Here is a 23,260-nt window from a genome sequence, read left to right on the forward strand (position 1 = left end):
CCATATCTCCACTGTGACTCGAAGCAGCTTTATTTTGGCTGTCTGTATCAGGCCAATGTAAGCCTCTCTGAGAGCCTTTAGGGGTGAAGGGTGGGGTATAAATACCATGCGCATCCAGATTGTTATCCAGTGCACACAATAGAGGCCATTTATCTTCTATCAGTTTGCTTCTCATCTCAATTCCAGGCGGTGGTTTGACACACAAAGCCCTAAGCAGCAGGGGTCCAGGATATAAGAAAGGCCATCTCTTCCTCTATGAATGAGCCTGTCCAGAATTCCTCAACAGAGGCCCTGTTGCATGTCCCACCACCCCAAGAGGCAAAATAGGTGTGTGTTATCTTCAAGTCATTGCTGACTTATGGTGACCCTAAGGCAGTGCTTCTCAATTATTTTCTGTCATGCCCCCCCTAGGAAGAAGAAAACATTTCGTGCGCCCCACGCGACTGTAAATAGTATCATTTGTCTATAAATTGTTATAATTAGGGACTGCCTGAAGGAAGAGGCCCCTCCCTCTTCAACTGTCATCTTGGCCTCAGAGAGAGCGATCAGGCAGACCCAGCAACATCAGGGACTGCCTGAAGGACGAGACTTCTCCCTCCTTTAACTGTCACCTTGTATTTTGTATTGTATTACAATTTTTACTGTACACCGCTATGATCATTGCGGAATAGCGGTCTATAAATAAAACATATTATTATTATTATTAGTAGTAGTAGTACACCTCTGCATAACATACCTTTACGGAGCCTCGCGCCCCCCTTTACAGAGCCTCGCGCCCCCTCTGGGGGGCCCGCCCCACTATTTGAGAAGTACTGCCCTAAGGTGAACCTATCATGGGGTTTTCTTGGCAAGATTTGTTCAGAGGTTTGCCACTGCCTTCCCCGAGGCTGAGAGAGTGTGACTTCTTGCCCACGGTCACCCAATGGGTTTCATGGCCGAGCTGCGATTCAAACCCTGGTCTCCGGAGTCCTAGTCCAACGCTGAAACCACTACACCCAAGAGGCTAAATGGCAGTACCTTAACTTGTACAATTCCTTTCTAAGTAAAGTCAGTCAAGCCACTTTTCAAATGTCTCATTTTCTCACTCTTCTTCGTGATTTCCTTTAATTCCTACAGACTGAATCCAAAAGTCCAAAAGCAGATTGCACTTGGTTAATTAATTCTTGCCTACTTCCTCAGATGCATTTGCAAATGCATCTGAGGAAGCACACTGGAGTCTATGAAAGTTCATGCTGCCAATTGCTTTCTTTCAGTGAGTCTCAATGGTGTTACAAGACCTCTCTACATACTAGGTGCTTAAAGCCATTTAGGATGAATCAACATCTCTTTCCAGGAAAACCAGATTCAGCATCAGGGCTGCTCCTGCTGCCATTAGGGAGAATAATTTGCATCCAGGACCCATGAGCAAACAATAAAAATGAGGCCATATGTCAGTCACATTTATAGACTCACAAGGCCAACAATGAGCAAGTCAGAAGATCAAGGGGAATAAAACAAGCCCAGCAGCATTCCAGAGCTCTTACATCTCCAAAGTCAAAATGGGTTCTTGATAGGCTGCCTCTATAGTCTCTTTTAAGAAATCTGGTAGAGGTGAATAGAAAGGTGTGCCCAAAAATGGAGAAAAGACTGCACCAATTCTTTCACTATGAGACTGAAAGAGTGACTGGAGTACCATTGAAGGATGAGACAGAACCGTTTGGGTTCACTAACAGATCAATGTGCAGCCACCCCACGCATGTAATCCTCCTGCCAAGTGTTTCATTTCAAAGGCATACAAATATAGCTAGTATGAATTAAGTCCAGGATTTCAGCTGGAACAAAATCCCCAATCGTATCTTTGGGCAATTTGTGGAGAGGGAAAGTAGTGGCAAGACTGTATTTTATCAAATGCAAAATGCATTTCCCATAGCATGGGTGTCATGCCGAATCTGAGCTTGGAAAAGCACCTTTTGGGACTCCAAGATCCCTGCACCAGAATGGCACGGGGGTTCTGGAAAATGTTGCTCAAGAAAGCAAGCTCTATCCTGAATATATATGCAAGATCAATAGAACAAGCCTTTGGAGGACATCTGGTTGCAGACAGCTCTCATTTTACATTCAAGCAAAAACATTCAAGCATAATCTGATTTAATGCATAGCTGGCCAAGTGTCCAGGACTACAAGGTTTCTCTCTCAGCCAATATTTGCAGCCTGTGAAACGTTAAAATTGCCCTATAGAGGTAACAAAGGAAAACAGCAAGGAGTCTGCCACAGATGCATGGTACCTTCTGCATCAAACATTTAAATTCCCTTTGTTCGTTTGCAACCTAGCTTTCTTACTGCTGAGTGCCTTCAAGTCGTTTTGCCAAGGCACACTTGCCGCAGGGTTTCCTTGGCAAACATTTGTTCAGAGTGGGTTTGCCATTATCTTCCTCTGGGGCTGAGACAGTGTGACCTACCAGTGGCTTTCCATGGCAGGGTAGGGATTTATTGCTGGTGTTGTGCGCCTTCAAGTCATTTCCACCTTGCGGCAACCCATGGGGTTTTCTGGGCAAGATTTGTTCAGAGGAGGTTTGCCATTGCCATCCTCTGAGGCTGAGAGAGTGTGACTTGCTCAAGATCCCCCAATGGGTTTCCACGGTCATGATTTTCAATATGCACACACATCACACGTCATTCAGCACAGGAAGGTTAGAGCCAAGTATCCCAAGACAAAGGTCCAAAACACACTGCAGAAATAATCCAGTTTGAGACCACTTTAACTGCCCTGGCTCAGTGCTAGGGAATCCTAGGAATTATAGTTCAATTGTGGCACCAGAGCTCTCTGACAGAGAAGGCTCAATGTCTTCCAAAACTACAGTTCCCAGAATTCCGTAACACAGAACCAGGGCAGTTAAAGTGGTCTCAAGCCACATTATTGCTGCAGTGTAGATTCAGCCTTAGGGTTTTTTTTTTGGGGGGGGGGGGTCAGGCTCAGGCTCTGTGGCCATGTTCTGGAAGAGTTTATTCTTGATGTTTTGCCAGCATCTGTGGCTGGCATCTTCAGAGAAAACTGGACTACAGGGAAGATGCCTGAAGATGGTCTGACGATGTCTGCCATAGATGCTGGCGAAACGTCAGGAATACATGTGTCTAGAGCATGGCCACATAAACTGAAAAACCCACAAAACCCGAGCCACATCTGCCAATGCGCTGCCATGCTTCCTTTCTTTTCCAGCAGCGTGGAGGCCAGCAAGCACATTGCTCTCTCTTTCTCTCCTCCTCCTGGGTTGGCTGAGCAGGCTTTGGAAAGCTGTTTTCTGCCAAGAGGAGGAGGAGAAAAGCCAGACGGCTGTGAGCAACGAGAACATGCTTTGCTGATGTCATCTCGAAGGGAGGGCCAGGCGTGCCACACGTCGCATCCTCTGCTGAACCCGCCTGTTGCCAAGCCATCCGAAAACCAACCAGCGCTTTGGTCCAGCCCCAAAATGGCCTTTGAACTTCCTCCCAGCAACTTCCTGCTGAGCTTTTTTTTCTCCATGGGCGCACAGTGCAATGCAGTATATGCCTGTCAGCTATGCGGCACAAAGGAACAGCCATTTTGTGACAATCCCAGACCTGCAGCAAGACACTAGTTTTTGTCCCCAGTCCCACTCCCTCTATGGCCCCTTTCCTCTCCTCAAATGTCAAAGGCACTGCAAAGTAAAAAGAGGGAGAAGGTAGTCTCTAGGCTGGTAATTCCACCTCGCCTCGCCTTGTATGGCTTTGTCCCTTATTTCCATCTCAAAATCTTCCTGGATATGAATCAGGCTTCATAAAATGGCTGCCTCCAGCTGCATGCTCCGTGTGCACAGAAAATCTGCAGCACTCAGCTCTCACAGCTCCATCTCAGGAGCGATTGCTAAATGATCCCAGCTTGAAGGCATGGCAAAAGTGCTCTTTTTACACTCTGCGCTTTCTAATATTTATAAGTTGCAAAGCAGATCGGTAAATATGTATAAACATGGGGCACAATAGGAAATGTATATGCTGGTTTGGATCATATTCCTCCGACGCTTGTTAGGAATGACCCAATCCTGTACATAGTATGCTTGGTATAAATCCTACTTAGAACTTGCTTCTAAGTAACAGCACAACCTCAACCGTACAAGAACTGCTAAACTTGGACTTTTACCACTATTTTTTTGAAGTGTTTAGGATTGGGTTGTATGGTTGCAAACAGGAATGCCATGTTGGAGCAATACCACATTTTCAATCCCAAGGCTCTTGGACGAGTCGAATAACTTGTAGTCGCCCGGATGCCACTGGACCACCGTCTTCCCACATGTGGCCAAGGCTGATGGGAATGGCAGTCCAACAATATCTAGAAGCCAGAGAGATGCTCACACTGAATTCATCCAAAGGGCTACGTGATTCCCACCACAGTTATATATCTTGTTTTGGCTTTATATTTAGACTGTAAACCACTAAAAAGGTTTTGATACCAAGTGCAATAGAAATCTAATGAGTTAATGGTCCACATCTATATACATCTATGTAGCTATAGTGTGTGCGCCATAACCTTGACAACTTTGGTTGTTGAGTAAATCAACACAGCTTTACATTCAATATTCCTGATAGATAAAAAGCATTAACACCTCAGAGCACTCTTGGTTTTGTTACAGGCTCCACTTTTTTGAGATAAAGAGATTGGAAATCTTGCATTTATGTAAATACTTCAAGGAGGATGGAACTAGAAGAACCTGTAACTGATGCAGCGCATGACCAGCGTTCAGTGTCACCTTGTACCTGAAACACCCTTCAACAAACTTGAATTTTGATGACTTGTACCATCTGGTAGATCCAACATATTTAAATGTTAAAGTAGATTACTCCAAAGTTGATTTAATGTACAATCTTAATTTTAGAGCTGTAGCAAAGGAGTTGAACTCAGCAGTCTCTCTGAGAGTAAGACATGTTCTTGATGGAATAAGTCCCTGTAAATGGAAGCAGGCTGAGGAAGCGTTGGGCTTCCCAAAACGGTTGGACTTCCAACTGCCAACAGTCTCTATCAACAAGGATAAAGATTAAGCATGATGGGAGTTGTAGTTCAGCAACTAGAGGACTACAAGTGTGCATGTGTGCGCCTTCCAAGTCTCCAGCTGACTTATGGCCGCCGCATGAATTGTATAGGGTTTTTCTTAGGCAAGGAATATTCAGAAGTGGTTTTGCCAGTTCTCTTGTAACACCTTTGAGATTAACTCAGCAAAACCAAGTTGTAGCATGAAGTTTTGTAGATTTAGTCTACTTCCTCCATGCAGAGGGTGCATCTACACTGTACAAATAATTCAATTTGACACCACTTTAAGTGCTGTGGCTCCATCCTATAGGATACTGGGATTTGTAGTTTCAGAAGACCTTTGGGCTTCTCTGAAGAGTGCCGGTGCCTCACAAAACCACAAACCACAAAGTTCTGTAAGATGGCGCCATGGCAGTTAAAAGTGGCATCAAACCACATTATTTCGGGACCCAACATCGATGAAAGCTCATACTACAACTTCTTTGGCGCCATTAGTCTCAAAGGGGTTCCAAAATCTCTCTACCTCACAGGGTTATTGTGAGGATGAAGTGGAGAGGAGGAAAGCCATGCGGGACTGCTTCGCGCTCACTGAAGGAAAAGTGGGATACAAATGTCAAGAATGAATTAATAAATCGCATTGGATCAGCTGAAGAGTACCAGACTCATCCCTCTCTTACTGAGATGTTCATCCAATGATACCTTTCTTGGGCCAACCAAAATGTTGGCCCAATAAAGGAATCCTTGTTTGGATGTTATTGGATTTTCCATATGTGTGTACATTTTGGTTAGTCCAATAAAAGTATCGTTTGGATGTTATCCGATTTGCTATGTGTGTGTGTGTGTGTGTGTACACACACACACACACACATACATACATACACACATTTCGGTGTGCCCAATAAAGATATCATGGTTTGGATGTTATTGGATTTGCTATATGTGTGTGTGTCTGTGTATATATATATATATGTATACACACATACACACACACACATTTTGGTTTACCCAATAAAGATATCCTGGTTTGGATGTCATTGGATTTGCTATCTGACCAACATGTTTACTGAGACGTTGTCCACTTCCCCCAATCCACCATCACAACCACACACCTCTCCCCCAATCAACAGTCCTCAAGGTGCTGTCAGATGGATGATTGGCTCCCTGGCCCTGCCCCCAAATCGGAAAGGAAGTTACAAACAGGAAGTGGGTAGAACTTTCCGGATGCCTTCCTAAAAGTCCTTTACCTAGAGACACACCTCCCTAAACCTGGCAAAAGGAAACACAGGGAAAAGGCATATTAGACAGACACAACCCTGTCAGACAACCTGCAGCTCCAGAGAGAAGGAAAAAGGAACTTCCACAAAATTGACAGATCGATTTGCTGTTTGACCACAGTTCACATGAATGAATATTGTTATTAGCCAATGTAATTCTGATGAAGGGCAGGAAGGAATGAGGACCAGATTAATATCTCTTACCAAGTCTGGGGTGGTTAAGCAAATAATAGACTCAAAGGAAGAAAAAGGGTAACAACCAAAAGGCAAAAAGGACGGTTAATCCAATCTTATTTCTAAGTCAACTCAGTATCACAGCCTTTATTTTGAGCTTTGTAGAGCAATGCTCAAATCCCCCCTTTGTTCAGCCTAGCCATCATGTTCCTTTAAAATCCAATCATCATTGGTTATATATATTAGCTTCTTAGTTTCCAATCAACATTGGTTTCAAATCAGCAATTGAGACTTGGACAACCGGACAACAGAATTGTTTCAAAGAGATTAAAATTATTTAGAGAAACAAAGCTTGTCGACACTTATTATTGTTAACAACAAAACATATATATATATATATCACAATCTGCTGCTAAACCAGTTGAGAGTTTCAATTCAATATACTGGACCTTTAATGCAATATTTTGTAATATTAAAAATACAAAGCATGCTGCTGGAATTGCAGCACATCCTTACGTTTTCTATTTAGGGGCTTTACTTTAAATTACTGAAAATCTAAAATTAATGAAGTCTCTTGCTGGAACATAATAATTTCCGGTTTATAAAAATCAAAAATATATATATTTAAAAATAAAGATTTCAGTGGTAAAAGAGAAAAATGATCAGGAAAAGGGGTATTCAATTTAGGAGGGGCTCTCTGCCAGCTTTCTTTTTTTAAATACCACAATGAAAAAGAAAAGCATGAAAATAAAAATGGTAAATGGTAAATACTTGTTTGGTTTGGCTTCCCAAAACCCAGGATCCATAAACCCCAACAGACCGAAGCGGATGGCAAAAAACAAAACATGTAAGGTTTCAAATAAATAAAATTAAACAAATCCATTTGCAATATTAAGATTATTTCTCTTTCAGGCTGCTGTGAGTTTAAAAATAGAAAGGAAAAAGGTCTGGTTAAAGTGTATCAAAATGTAAGAAAACACCCCAAAAGAGTATCCAAGTTCTCTAAACCCAGATTGTGAAGCAAAAGGTTCCTTCTCAAAACATATTGTGTTTTCCCTTTTAGAATAAACATTTTTGTTTTCATTCATACAACTTTTTCATAGCTTATTTATAAGGCTTCTTCTCTGGCCTTTTTTGGGGGAAGGGTAATATTTTTCTTTTTCGAACAGAAACCAAACAACAAGAGAAGAGAAAAATCCTCTTGTTGTAAGTTGTATCTAAAATGGTGCAATGCAGCAGCAAGCAGCTAAACAGAGGGAAGGTCATTTGCTTTTATCCCAGCACAAAACCTCTCAAAATCCAGTCAAACATCCCCAAAAAGATGCCTTAGAGCCAGTTCAATCTGTAGAAAGGTGCCTTTACCATTTTGGCTTTCCTGACTATGGATGGCACTGGGGCCTTGCAAAGCGTGACAACAACCTTCAGAAATTGCTACTCCCCAAAAATTACACCCAAAATAAAAGGAGAGAGGAAAAATATTCTTAGGGTGTGGCATCTTTGCAACCTCAAGGTCATTCCTATAGAAAAAAGGAGAAATCAAAATATTATATCTTTATTATTTCCTTCTCTGTGGATGGTCCTCTCCAAAGAGCTGTCAAAAGGGAAGCAAAGGAAGAAGAAATTGGGTTAAAAAGTGGGAAAGAGATCATACCTGGAAGGATTGCTCTGGCATGAACCCTCCTCCTCCTCGCCTTGGCATTTCTCGGTGTTTCTCATCATCTTTTAAATTCTCAAAAGGTTTAAAAAATAAGGAAAAAGGTGCCTCGGTTTGATGTCTTCTTGGCCAGGTATTTACTTGTCAACGCAAAGTTGAACGAAAGGTAAAAAAGGTTCCCCAAAGGAAAGGCAAAGCTTTCGGTTTTGCAAGAACAAAAAGATCCTGAAGCTGCTGCTGCTGCTGCTGCGAGGGTTCCTTGCAAGCATGCAAAAAAGGTATTAAAAAAGAAAAGGATTAGGGAAATTAAAACTGTATTTGGGGTGAAAAAGAGGGGAAGGAGGGCAGCCAGCCCCAGGGAGCATCCTCTCTCCAAAGTTTCCCAAAGTCAGCCCTTGGAGAGGAAAGGAGCCCAGGCTTTGCTTTCTGGATGGCGTCGTCGTTGCAAAGCGGCGAGGACAAATCAATCGAAGGTGTTCCCAAAAATAAAAAGGTAAATTCGTTAATAATTGCCCCCAAAACAATATTGGAGGACCCAGGCTTAACCTGATCTGAGTTTCAGGTCGTGGGAAAAAACACAGGAGCTCCCCAAAGCTTTGGAAGCAAAGGAGGGAGGGAAGCAGCAGCAGCAACAAAAAAAGAGGATTTTGCAAAAAATATTATCTATATCTCAATATCAGGGTTCGATTTTAAAAGATCAATCTCCAAAAGGGAGGATGAATGAAAGGGAAAAAAGGAAAAGAGCCGGTGGAAAAAGCTCACCAAGAGCGCGCACCAAAATGGAGGTGCGCCATGGCTGCTTCCAAGCTGGAGGAAAAAACAACGACCTTCCTTTGCAAAGCCAGAGGAAGGCAAAGGGGGCTTCTTTTGGGCCCCCAAAGGCTCGATCTGGCCCAGGAGGGTCCTCTCCAGATGCCAGGGGTCCCCAAAGCCCCCCAAAGGTGCCCCAAAGTTAGGCAAAGTTGCTCCAAAGTGGCGCCGGGGGGGAAGCAGAAGCGCAAGGCAAAGGCAGCAGCAGCCCTCTCCAAGGCACCGCCGCCATCGAGAGCTTTCTTCCCAGCTCTGAGCTCCCTCTCCCTTGCCTTTGATTGACACTCTCTACATTTACCCCACAACTCAGGTGATGTACCATAGACCCACCCCTTCATTTCCACCCAAAAATATAGAGAGGAAGAGGGAGAGAGCCTCCAGTTTAGGGGAGCAGTGCCCCCATCCCCATCATCATCACCATCATCTTCTCCTCCATGGATGGAGGGGGGCATCTTTAACCCCATCTGGCCCTTGCTAAGCCAAGAATTCATTGGAGAGGATGGGCTAGAAAGCCTTGGGGCTCCTCTTGACTTCCTCCTTGGACAGGAAGTGGAGGGAAGGGAAGCCATTTTGGAAGGCTATGGCTGGGACCAGTGGCCCTTGGGGTAGATGGATGGGAACTACACGCCTTGGTCAAGACCCCTCAAAGGGTAACTTTGGAAGAAAGGGAATGAATGGTTTGGCCATTCGGATGGGCGTCCAAGCGCCATTGGCTGTGGAAGCAATCCCAACACAGAGGGAAGAGGAATGGCTCATCAGCCCTTTGGACTCAACAGCGCCTCTCTAGTGGCGCCGCTTGGCGAGGGCAACATGGTCGCCATGGCGTTCCAAGTTGACAGGCTTCAAAGAGCTATTCGTCCTCAACACATGGTCTTGTAAGACATTTCTTCAAAAGGTCAGTAGTTTAGTGACACTCCAAGGCCAACGGTCAAGGCGTAACAGAACCCTTTGAGATGCCATGGGTGAGGGCATCAGAAGGGCTTCTTTGTCCAGTGACTACTTCCTCGGCGAAGGAAGAGTTACGCATTTAGTGTGATCCGCTTTATTCAGACGAGAACCTTGACCCAAGTTAACAAATCAGAAGGTCCAAACAGGTTGAAGGTCTATCACTAGGACCAGTCATTGGTTGGAAGTTCCCCAAAATCATCAATCCAACCCATAGGCACATGTTCAAGCCATCAGTCTGAGGATTTTGTCTGCTATCCTTGAAGTCTCCAAACTCATCAACATACATGGTCTACATTCATGGTCAACATACATATTCTACATGAGTAGAACGACAATGTTAGTATCTCAACCAACATTGAACATCTAAGGAATTCCACTGGGTCTTCTGTCTAGACCTAAACTATCCGTTAAGCTAATAACACAGGACCAAGTCACTCTTTAAGAAGAGTAAATGGGCAACATTCAAGAAACAAACCCTATTCCCAATTAAGAGTCATCATACAACATTACAATGGCATTTTAGTCTTAGTTCCCATAAAGCAATGTCATGTCCTCAATATGTTGGAAAGAGATGAACCTTGTACCCCAAAATCATTTGTCTCCTCAACCACCATTGATGCAGGTTATTTGGGATGAAGTAGCAGAAGATAGTGACACAAAGAAATTAAGGTTACCCACAACAGAGATAGACTCAGCCTAGCTTCTTAATCCAGCTAGTGAGGGTAAACAGACATCACAATACAACGGGGTCATAAACGCAATGGGCATTTGTTCAAACAATAACACATTTAATATACATTTAAGCATGACTAGGATTATGAGACCCAATAGGAAGTCAAATTGGTGTTTAGGCAATGGGTTTTACAATACCCATCCAACCTTTGAGCAGTTAGAAGTCTACAGGCCACAGTGTGTGTGTATGTGGCCCTGAGCACATCACCACATTTGTACCATTCTAAGAGCTGTGCCAATTCACTCATGCTTTGTGACATCCGCCATCATTGAACCCTCATCTACCAGACCAAAATAAATCTTTAAAAAATTATATGAGAGCACACACTTTTGCCATCAGGAACACAAAAAATATTCCCCCAACCAAGAATATAATCTTATTGGGAACTTAAAAGCAAAGTAAATACACTGAAATATAAGCATTCAAAATCGCATCTTGTGAAACTGAACATTGGCTCAATAGATCACACAGTCCTTGTCCAAAATCATATGCAAGGAGAAGATTACGAATCAAGAAACTTTTGGCCTGAAAGACGACAAACAAGAATAAAACTGTAAAAAACACTTTTATTTAAGCCATGTAAAACAGCATTGCACATCTTCCCAGTAAATCAGGGACAAATATATACATCCATACATTCCTGGTTTAAACAAGCGAGCCGCCCCTTTCGACCCCTTCACCCACCCCAAGTGAGCTCTAATACAAGAGGAATAATTTAATTATTATTATTATTATTTAATAATAATCCCTTATCAGATCCTCTTTGGCCCCCATCTTCTCTGGTATAGGTACCACCGTGGTCCATGCTAAAGGGCCCCTGTCTTGGATGGACATACTCAGCAACCATGCCTTAGTTCATTTCCTCAACCCCTCAGTCAGCCATCTTGATTTGGAACTGGTGGCCTCCCTTTGGGATTCTTCCTTTGTCTGGACTCTTTATAAAAACATTAAAAGAAAAAAATTCTGTTGGAATACAGTTGATTTTAATCCTTAAACTAAACAACCCAACATTGAACACATTTTCAGTATGTTTTAAAAGAAATGAAGTAATGTCGTCAACATTCGCCATGCCAGATAAAAATGAATACTTTGCTCCCTGTTTTCTGCTATAGGGAAAGATGATAGGCCCTGATATAATTCAAAACTCTGAACCGATGCTACTATGTGAAATACCAGTATTAGCTCTGGGCAGAGGTTTAATGATTACAAAATGATGTAAGGGGCATAGCAGTTCAAAGACTCTTCAATATCTGTAAAGAAACATCATTGCCACTTTCCATGTGGCCATTGGATACTGCCACTGTACCACCTCAAACAAGCCAAATCCTGTCTGATTTTGGAAGCTGAAAGTGGTTAAACCTGGTCAATACTTGGATGAGAACCCAACAGGGAAGATCTCCAGAAAAGCTATGTGCATGAAATGCCACTGAGATCACCATCAGTTGACAATAATGGGCTATATGGACCAAGAGCTTCTTCCTGTAAACCTCATAGCAGAATACATCTCTTCCCAAACTCTTAGGATTGGCATTATAGCTCACTGTAGGAGCGCTTCAGCACTACTGGCTCTGACCTCTGTAGGCTATATGTATAGCCAAATAATTGATCATTGATACAGCAAACTTAAGTTTTCAAAGAACAAAAATCACATTGAAACTTCAAGAAGCAATAAAGTATGGCTAAAGGAACCATGCTAAGTACTTTAACAGGGATCTGGCAGAACCTGAGAGGTACTGGGTAGATACTTTCGCTCCACGTTATATACAAATTTGATCTCAGCTTGGTTTTTGGCTACCTACAAAGATACACAAAATGTGTAGAGCTTTAAGTAACAAACAGAATAGGTATACAAAATAAATTCCTTTGTTTTAATTTGATCCTTGTCAGCAAATGGACAAGCCTATTATGACTATACAGGAGTCTTATGATAAAACAGTATTCCCTTCTAAGTTACTCTCTTAAAAGGGTAACTTGCCACTTGAACGCTATTTTAATTTCAGGTCATTTGTCTCTGGACTACCAACTTTGGGCAGCTGGTTGTTCTCATCATCTTGGCATTGAAACCCCTCCATATCTGCCTTTCTTCCTGACCAGTTCTTAACTGTATTCATCTGTTCTACTTGGTGTAACCAGATCCTCAAGAGATAATATCCAAGAGATGAGGGCCATATACTGGAAACATCTTTAGGAAGTCCATGAAAGTAATGTCATTTTGCTAATCTAACAATGTTTTTTGAAGTTCTTGTGTTCCCAGGCATCAAATCTTCTTGAAAATGCAAATTCAAGAAATGTCAAATCAAAACTAATTTAAGAAACCATGTTGGCACAGAGTCTTCTCGGTGGCACTGTCTTGGCATGTTCTCACAAATGTTGAAGAACATCTTCAACAACTGCAAGGCCAGGAGGTTGCTCAGAACATGGAAGCGCCCAAAATGCAACAAGCAAACAATTAAAGTGGGTGAGGCTAGGGCTGGAGCATCCCAAGAGCATAAAATGTCCACCACTGGAATAGCTTTTCTGAAAATCTTCCCCGTTTAGATCTGGCAGACCCAACAGGATTACCTAAATGAGACCACAGTGTTACAACTAATGATGGAGTTGTGATTTCTATAGTGTATCAAAGATGCTCTGGTGGAGTTCGTAAGAAGTCTGCACCCTTTGTATGAGTTTCAAATCTCTCTTTCAAAAAATGTTATTTTGGGTAGTTTCAAAAAAGTTATTGCTGACATATTACTCAAATGAAAAACCCATCCAAATCATCATCAGGTTTGGTCTAATTCTGCCAACTAGGCATTCAGCCATGTTAAATTAATTAGTTTGGGAGCACCAAAGCTATAGGTTGATATGAGAGGCAACCAACAAATTTTTTATGTTGGGAACCTTAGGACATTGAAGTGTTGAAGCTTTTGGGGGGGAAAAACACCCAAGCCTTAGTTTATACTGAAACATTAACTGGTACCTATACTATCCACATAATACTATAATTCGCTCTGACTTAAGAAAGGGGCTTTTGAATGTGCTTTAAAACAAAAGACACTGCATTCCAAAAATAGCTGTGCTCCATGCCTTTTTCTCAAGAACAGAGGCCAAATATGGCCACAGTGATACGTTTTAGAATGCCCCACGATAAAGAGACGAATTGCCAAATTCAAGATATAGGCTTTCAATGTATGTATGTTTCTTATCTGAAAAATCCAGAGTTTACCACGCATTCTCTTTTCATGATTCAGCACTAACTACTCAACAGGAGGACAAACCTCTTCTGAGAGGTTGTACCCACTTTGTTTTGAAACACTTTATTGTGGTTCAATAAGTCCTACAACAAATAGGAAAGATAAGCTTCTTATGGTATCTCAAATAGATCTTTGTTTGCTTCTATTATCTCCACAAGATTTTTGCTTTGAAAAATTAGCATTCTTTTACGAGTTCTTAAGAGTAAAACTATTTTTAATAACCCTCCAAGGTGCCCTGATTTTAAACAATGAGCACATTCTGCGTTTGTCTGAAAGTGCTATTTAGTACTTTCAGAATGACAAAGCTGCTGTGGCTAAACGTTCTCCAGCCAAGTTTATGGGTGGACAACATTACCAAGCAATGACAAAGGGTTTCATAAAGGAACCCAGCAGCATTTCAAATGCACGTGGCCAAGTATTTTAGGAGGCTATGTCGTATAGCCACTCTTCCTAAAAAGGGTATCATCTGAGCACCACTTCTTTGCTTTCTACTGACAGTTGAAAACTGTATCTGGGGTCTGGGTGTTCAGATTTGCACAGTTGAGTAAATACGCAAATCTTTCTTAGAAGGAAATTAAGGTCTGTGTTTGACTCCTATCATTAAGCTGAGATTCTTCCACAACATTAAAGGTAAACACAGGTTTCAGTATTACTAACTGCTGCTAGAAAATAGGGTTCCCCAGAGAACTTTCTTAGACCAGACAACATGGAACTGGAGAAACCCAAGGAATGGGCTACAAAACTAAGATGCTCAAAGAAATAAAGCCCTGGGCTTGTTAGAAACAGGTAGTCTCTTGGGGAAAACAGGATTACAGAAAAAGAAAAAGGTGGAAGGGAGGGATAGGCGGAGAACACAAAGGGAAACCATGTTTAAAGCAGTGGTTTTCAGTCTCTGGCATGCGCCATTTTGAATTTTTGGGCAAGGCAGTAGAAAAGATGGTGAGATCCTGAGTAAGTGCACCATTCCCAAACCTGCCTTCACTAGACAGCTACAAAAGAGTGTGAAGCAAGTTCTAAGGCATGCAGGCTGTTCATGTGGGCAGTTATGTGATCCAACAGGTTAGGCCAACTAGCTGCCTACCCTAGTACCTGCATCAGAATCTATGGCAATATATGGATTGCTCAGCAGATATGATGTGGAAAAGGAAATCCTCAAGGGAGAACATTTCGAGACCACTAGCCTAGAGGAACTCAACTGCAATATTGTTTAACTCACAGCTAACAAATCTGGATAAAAGCCCTAGTTCTGGAATAAAAGAGGCTTCAGGACACAACCTCCAACCACATGAAACTATAGAGGTGGAATTCATGGAAGCCCGGGCAAACCTAGACTAAAAAACCAGTTAATACAGTGGGTTCCAAGTATTTATCCTTTCGCTTATATTACATTCTTTTATTTATATTAGCTTGACAGAAAAGAACATAACTCAGTTTTTAAATGTTATTTTAATCAAGAATACATATACACAAAAACAGAGCGCTTCAAGTTTTGTGCAGTGATCAACCACATGCTTGAGTTACTGGCTCCACATGTGTCTCTTATCTCTTGCTTTGTCCAATGAGATTGTGGTACATTGCATTCACTGGATTGACAGCAGTGGCCTCGGAACCTCAGTGGGGGGGGGGGCTACCTTCTTTTTGAATTATGATACCACTGCTGAATAAAATATCCAAAACATGCTTGCGTAACCAATTATATTCTTATTATGAGCTGAAGTTATCAAGAAGTTATCAATCTTGAATCCATATATATATGGATTTCCTCAATAAACCTATTAAGACTACTGTGGTACCCTAAAATAGATGAACTAGTGTCACTACTAATGAGGAAAAGGTCAAGAAAAACTGTGCCATACAAAAGAAGTTTAATTAAGCAAAGGAGGAGACAGCCATATAACAGCTTCTGAGGAAGAGCTACTCTAAATTGCACTTCTTGAGTGTCCCTCCTCCTGGAGCAAACCTCCTCAAACTGCAGCCTTTAGGTGTACTGGACTACAATCCTCCTTCACCTTCACTCGCATCTCACAGGTGAAGATGTCAGAGGTTGAGTCCAAGACATATAGAGGCAACAGACTGGGGAATTCCAATAGTCTGTACTGGGCTTCCTCATACTGATTCAAATGTAGGATTAATGAGGCATATCATTCACCTTCTCCATGAAGTGGACCATTCTGACAGAATATATCACCATGTGGGAAATGCTGTTTGAAGGGGCCACCCCACTGAAGAACTATCTTGAAGCAGGAGAATATGAATGGTTCCCTATACACAGAGAACCATACTGTCAAATTATTTTGAAAAGGCATACACTTGGAACACAGTGTTGGTCTTTTAAATCAAGCCTTTGTAGCCAGAGGAAGGAAGGAAGTAAAGCCTGACTGTTTTAGCACTTAGAAATGTTAGCATGGCATCTTGTCCATTTATCACTGCACAACATCTATCCAACATACAAATACAAGCCAATATGCAAATAAATTCATTGTCATGATGGCACAATTATGAATTTTGGATTATCTCAGTGTGTGTGTACGTTAAGACCACCTTCCAGTTCTCTAAAATAGTGGCTGCTAAGTGGTTTAGTTGTCCCATCCAGTGGGCCCTCCTTACTGGCAGGCTTCAGATCCATTAATCTGACCGCCCGTGGATTGCCATGCCCCATATTACTTAATGGTGGCAATGTGCATGCACTGAAGCATGCATGTTCACATTGCTGTTACTGGATAATATGGGATGTAGTTGTCTGCATGGAGGGCCCACTGGAGCACACACATCAACAGCCAATAACCAGAATGCACCCCATGTATCAAAGCATAACTTGGATAAACTAGACCTTGGCTTTTCTACAGTTGGCAAAGAAAATAAAAAGTAAAACCTTTGCTGAAGTGAATCATTCTGGCTATAAATTGGGGACGCAGTGACTACTTTCCATTTTTTTTAATTATGTATATTTAAAATTAGTCTGTTAAGAAGGCTAACCTGGACATTTCTTCCCAAAATGCTACCCTTTGTGCACAGAGTCTTTGCAAAAATGCATATTCAAAAATGTAGTTCCCTTACTGCTAGCTTACAAAGATTCACTCCAGAAAGTTTACCACTTGACTCTACTGCAAATGTCTTTGAAGAATGGCTAATTTAATCCAAAATTTCATAACGAAAGACAATTTTACTCCAAAACATACAACTACAAAAACAGTTACTTAATACAGATGACTTAAAGCAACTTACCAGTGCTTCAGTGAGTATCGAGCATTTCATGCACCCATTCTTCAGCACATCCATTCTTCAAATCTGGTGAAAGAGGGTAAACATACAAGATTCAGCGAAAGACAAAGGTAACAATGCCACTCCATGAGGAAAAACAATATCCACAGTTGAGTAAAACATGAATTACAAACAACCAAAATGCATTTTGTAGCATTTTGGTTGCTCCTAATAGAGGTATTTTCAAACTAGATTCTGTTTAGAAACAACGAATTGTTTTACACAGCAATATTACCGTTGTCTACATTTACTCATAAGTCAACCTGTGATCTCAACTGATGTGGCTTCCACCTAAATTTAAGACTATGACCTACATGTAACCATTTTATCATTTGGTCCCAAAATTTTATGCTCCAACAGATATCAACTCAAACCTACATAAACTACACCTAAAAATGTTGAAGCATCAGGAGAGGCTTTCCCCCACTAAAGCTTACACCACCAAAACGTAGACCTTTCTTATCGCATAAACCTACTTCCTGTTTTACTCTTAGCAGCAGAACAGAAAAAAAGAAGTGTTTTAGCATTATCAAGTTCAAATCTATCAGGAAGCTAACTAGCTTAAGCATCACAACACCACCAGCAAATCACAAAGCTGGCTAAATTACAGACTTCGCAATGCTAACATTGTGTTTATGACACCTCTATCAGAAGCCATTATCTTTTCCACTAAAGCAAGGTGCAAATATGTTTTTACTGCTGCTATTAGGGCTGTTCTGATACTGGGGCAATTTTTTGCAGGCATAATTTTCAATGCAATGCTGCTAGACTGGAAAACCCATCCCAAGGGGTACTTAAAAGCTTCCACGTTTGATATATTGGGTAGGATGCATTTCAAACAGCATCAAAACTAGGTCCTCCATGAGGAAGAGAATAAGCTCAGGTGCATTTCTTAGGCTATCTGGTATGGGCAACCAGTAATTACTTTCCCCCAATTTGACCAAGACTGACCATCCCTGCACTTGTGTCCATTGACCACAGTTGTTTCTTTCTTTCCTTCCTGGAAACTCAACAGGGACTGGCTATCAATGGCTCAAAGACTAGAGCAAAGCCTTTGGGCAAATCAAATCAAGTGTAAACCACTACAGATACTTTGGTCCTTCAACTGTTCCCTGACTTAGGAGTAAACGTTGATTTTGGAAAGGTGTATTTTAGATAACCGCTGCCAATTTGTGGCAAGGATATAATACACCAGAATCTATTTGTGTGCCAAAGTCAACACTGGGCTTGCTTAACTGGTTCGACTGAAAACCAAACACAGATCAGGCTCCTGTTCCAGAGCACTTTTTTCCTGAACCAAATTGCACAGTCACATAATTTTCAGGTAATTGTCCTCAGAACTACATTTTTAGCAGGTTAATTAAACCGACGATCTACTTGTGTATTTCTCTCTGCATTTCATTGTTCAAAACATCTGGCTTTAGAGATCGGAGGAAGAAAAAGATTAAACAGGAAATCCAAATTGCTGATACACATATAACTAGTTATGACTGTAGCAGACCTCACTAAAATAAGATCCAAATACTTTGGTATCCTAAAACTAAGGGTTTTCTTCTTCCTCCCAAGGAGCTTTTCATGCACCAAAACCCTGTCCAAAAGGTCTTCCCAGTCCTCCAGAACAAATTTTCATGGCACATTGGAGACTGCTTGATGAAGGAAGGCACCAGACATTCTGGCAAACATAACAGGATCCAATGAGATTCCGACCTTCATGATTTTTCACAGGCTGATTATTTTCTTTCCCCCCAAAATCAGCACTGGCAGATCAGAGATTTCCAAGCAACATTAGATTGTTTATGGCATAAATGGCCAAAGAGGTATTAAGTGGCTCTTTAGCCTGGCTGAAGAGTCCTTAATGGCTCTTCAGCAAGCTATGAGACACAGCAAAACGCATGAAACCCATGGCATTTATTTTCCTGTTTCCATGCACATCCTTTGTAGCAAGGTATTTTTCAATGTATTGTCACATTATGGGAGTTAACCTAAAATTCTGCAGGGTTCTGCTGTTCTAAAGGAATTTCCATAAACTAAAGCTGTTGTAGGTTTTTCTTTTTGCAATGTTCCCGACTCTGGATGAATAAAGGAACCAGATATTTGGGTGAAAGTAACAGCATAATCCAAACACACTTTCCTACAACAATTTCCTCTTAGAAGGACAAAGCCAAATTCACAATTTGCAAGATATACATTAACTGAAAAGTAAATAACTTTCAGTCACATTAATGGACTAACCTGTACTAAATGTATTGATACATTTTAAAACAAGATTATCAAACTTTAGCCATTCCTGAGCAAAGCAACATTTTCTTTTGCTGCGGTGATAATAAATGTTAAAGGCTTTAAATGTATTAAATATATTCTGAAACTTAAAATTGACTTGGGAGTGCAAAATCTATGTGACACTTGATAAAATATCTCATTTTAATGTGTCACACAGCAGAAATATTTTAAAACTACACGTTCAAAACCAACCAACATTGTATTAAGCAAAGCAGAGGTACGTTTACAGTATTGTAGAGTGTATTTCCTGTTAAACTAACAGAAGTAAGTAGCTGAGCATATTTGTTACGGTCACCAGGTGTGTATATGTTAATGCAATACATTAAGAAATCTCAGATTACTGAAGGTATCGTGTCTTGAGAATTGGGAGTTTTTAGCAGACAAGACAGTCTTATGGAGAATGAGCTCTAAACTGGAAAGTGGCTAATGCTGCAACTCAGCCATGGAAACAAAAAGTGTGGACTCTGTCAAGTTTGAAGGTTGAAAATAAATGAAGACAGAAAAGCATCTGTATTATTCAAGTGTAAATAAACATACCTTAAGCAATTAACTTGTTTTCTCCTGGGTCCTGCTGAATCTTCTGTTCCCAAAACCTGATGCAATCTTTAAAGAGAAGTTGAAAGCTTGTGTTAAAGAGTGGTGTCCAACTGAGGAGTAACAACTGTGATGTTTAGCACATTATAGCAGCTACCTCTAATGAATAGCAAAATATTTTTCATGGAGAAAAAAAAGCTATGGATAGACCCTATGTCTCCAGAAATTGTACTGAAGTGTATTAGATTGCAGTACGTTACGCATGGCGTTGATTTCTCTAAAGGTGGCTTCGGCATTTAAAGTTGCCTTTCATTTCCCACGACAATGCCTTTAATCATCTTTGTTCAAGCCACTGAAAGTGTGTATTTACTTCTGAAGTAGCAATATGAACCTCAACCTTTTTATTCGGAAGTAATAAAATTCCAAAGGTTAACTTTGCATGTTTAAACGTATTAGAAATATATTCAGTGAAATCAATAGGGCTTGTTTCAAGAAAGGCATTTTTACAATTTGTTTTGTTAAAGAAATAATACAATTCATCCTGCTTTCATTCCTCTAAAAATAAATGTTCACACTCAATTCAGGTTTAGCAGGACAGAACTTTGTTGTGAGAAATTAAATAGAAAGGAAATGTCTACTTCAAACAGAAAGCAACCATTAAAGCCAGTTCAAGCGATTCTTACCTTAATAATTCTCTGCAGCTCTTGAAAGCCATTAGTTACGCAACTTCTGAACATTCAAAGAATACCTAAACAAAGCAAAAGATGTTTGATTTAATGAAAAATGTTTAACGTTTTGCCACCATGAGATAAGATGTATCAAAACATGAAACAAAATACGGAACGTTATGTCAAAGTCAGACCATGTATTAAAACTATTTGTCACACTATTCAAAGGAAGCATAAAGGGATCTATGGTATTTTCCCCTTCGCATAAGACAAAACATGAGGGAGGTGTTATTATGGACATTTATCCCCAAAGCAACGTTTTAGCCAGATGGAAGGTTACTGGAAGGAGAAATCAAATATGTTTATACTTCTGAATTACCAACAACATCCAAACAACTACACACACATTTAGAAAACTTCTACTATTTGAAATCATGGATTAAAGTATAGTACCTAGATACCACCAGCCATTATTTTCTACCTGGTTTGAATTCTACAATCCTGACGTCCGACTTCAGCTCCACTCAAATGCATTGATATAAAAGGTCTTTATATACCTTGGTGACAGTTATTTTTATCCAAAGCAAAACAGCCTAGAACTTTCCAGCCTTTCTGGAAAATTACAAGGTCAGCTCCACAGTTTTATAATCGATCCTGATCCATAAAAATACGTTTATCTCAGGAATAAAAGCCAACTTGCTGCAAGACCATTGCTTTTCTGCCATCAACTCAAACCAGTCGGGCGCCAATGGCTTTCAAAAATAACCCTACTAACAAGCTAAAAATATAGTCAATGGCTGCTAGAATTCTCTTCTCTGCTAAACTTCTTAAGTCACTCAAGGTCTAAGACACCTTCAATGGGACACTTAAATGGAAAAGAAACAAACATTTCAAGGTAAGGACTGGGTCAGTTGACAAAACAATCGATCAAAACATCGGTGAAGACCGTCCAAAAAACAGAAATGTCTAATTGGAAGTCGCAACACCCAAGATTTGAAGACTTCTAGAGGTCACAAAACAGTAACTGCTAACTAAACCAATGAAGCATACACTAGAAATTCAACAAACTGAGCTCTTTTAAGAATTAAGATTTACCGTAAGGACAACGCCAGGAAATCCCAACCAAGTAAGAACAAGACCACAAGGAGAAACGCCTTCGGTAACTTTTAAACTACTTGCTTGTTATATCCATCTAGCTCAACGCCACGGACACTGGCTCTTATACAGAAGTATACTGAATTATACAAATGGCACAGACGCAGGAGGTTTCTGTATTTTTTAAGTCAACTTACGTATTTCATCACAAACCTCAAAGCTTTGCGCGCCGAAAAGCACTTTGCCACAACCTCAGAAGATGGAAACCAGTGACTGCAGCTTCCTGGCTGAAACAACACTCACAAACAACCTCTTTCTCTGAGCTAATGCATATATAGATATAGATATAGATACAGATGTCTGTTTTCACCACAAAGAAAGAGATCAGCCTTTTCTCCAGCTTGCCTCCCTAGAACTAGTTGACAAAGAGTTAAAAGCCAACACCCTGGAAATAAGGGGAAAAAACAGGTTTTATATATGAGAGGAAGAGACAGACATGGCGTCTTTTGTTCTTACAGCAAAGAGAGAGCCCTGCTTCCCCTTCTTCTTCTTCTCCTCCTCCTCCAAGGACCAAAGAAGAACAGCAGCCACCCCTTTAAAGTGCTCAGGACCTATAAGGAACCACAATGCACCTTTTTCTCCCCCCCCCTCCTCCTCCCCAAATATTTTAGGAGGGTGGGAGATGGCGGTGGTGGTGTTGTCCTCCATTTGCTGCAGACCCTCACCCCACCCCATATAAATGCTGCATTGGGGCGGCCAAGCGTCCTCCTCCATCCATTCCTCTCTCTTCTTCTACTTCTTCTTCTGGTGGGGTCTTCTGTAGGAAGAAAAACAATACACAAAGACCCCCCCATAGACACACATGTATATAGGGTGAGCTTGCCATATAGGTTTGGGGTGCAAGGACCCCCAAATTTCTGATGCAGAGGATCTGAGAGGAAGGGAAGGAGGGAAGGAGGGGTGGGCAAGAAGACAGAGCAAGCTGCAGTTCCCAATGGCGGCTGTGGTTGTGGTTGTGAGGATGATACACGAAGAAGCCTCCTTCAATGTCAGGATCCGCACCCAGCTCTCCTTTTGATTCGAATTGGGGGGCTCAATTGGGAATGGGGAGTCCACACCCCACTCCAATTGAGACACAAAGGGAAAGCAGCCCACCTCCCCAAAATAACCTCCACTTACAGCCTTGGATTTTAGTCGTGAATGCCCCCCCCCCCAAAAAAAACCACACAATTCAGATTGTGACAAATGTGGAGTTTTAAGTCCACTGAAAATAACCAAAGTAAAGTCAAGAGGGGTGTGTGTGTTAATAATAATAATAATAATAATAATAATACTAATTTTACTCTCTTTCTCTCCCCCTTCAAGGCTCAAGGCATCTGAACCCCCCCCAAAAAATATCTAGAATCAATTCAATTCCAACTAATGTGGGTTCTTTAAACACACCATGAAAATAAGAAAAGGAGAAACTAAGGGGGGGGGGGTGTTTATAATGATAATAATAATGACCATTTTCCCTTCTCTCCCCCTTTCCAGGCTTTCAGACTCCTTAGACCCCCTCCCCATTAAAAACCAACCCCCC

General features: G+C 41.2%; 1 protein-coding gene and 1 long non-coding RNA gene across 14 annotated transcripts in view; both read right to left on the reverse strand.

Annotated features, from left to right (window-relative positions):
• The window catches only part of CHD2 (chromodomain helicase DNA binding protein 2), a 50,846-nt gene extending 41,646 nt beyond the window's left edge, over positions 1-9,200 (reverse strand). For 2 of the 5 annotated variants that reach the window (XM_042472576.1, XM_042472572.1), the window contains exon 1: positions 8,117-9,199. In XM_042472576.1, the coding sequence (XP_042328510.1) occupies positions 8,117-8,184 (68 nt within the window). In that variant the 5' untranslated portion in view covers positions 8,185-9,199. Of the gene's footprint in view, positions 1-8,116 lie in introns of all 5 variants that reach the window. The other 3 variants (XM_042472577.1, XM_042472575.1, XM_042472573.1) reach the window with 2 other exon arrangements.
• A 1,956-nt stretch (positions 9,201-11,156) lies between these two features.
• The window catches only part of LOC121933548, a 13,194-nt gene continuing 1,090 nt past the window's right edge, over positions 11,157-23,260 (reverse strand). For 2 of the 9 annotated variants that reach the window (XR_006104534.1, XR_006104541.1), the window contains exons 2-5: positions 20,602-20,666; positions 19,922-19,987; positions 17,069-17,131; positions 11,157-11,544 (exon numbers count right to left, since the gene is read on the reverse strand). This is a non-coding gene — a long non-coding RNA (uncharacterized LOC121933548). The other 7 variants (XR_006104535.1, XR_006104539.1, XR_006104540.1 and 4 more) reach the window with 7 other exon arrangements.

This window comes from Sceloporus undulatus, chromosome 6, assembly GCF_019175285.1.
Source record: "Sceloporus undulatus isolate JIND9_A2432 ecotype Alabama chromosome 6, SceUnd_v1.1, whole genome shotgun sequence".
Taxonomy (NCBI): domain Eukaryota; kingdom Metazoa; phylum Chordata; class Lepidosauria; order Squamata; family Phrynosomatidae; genus Sceloporus; species Sceloporus undulatus.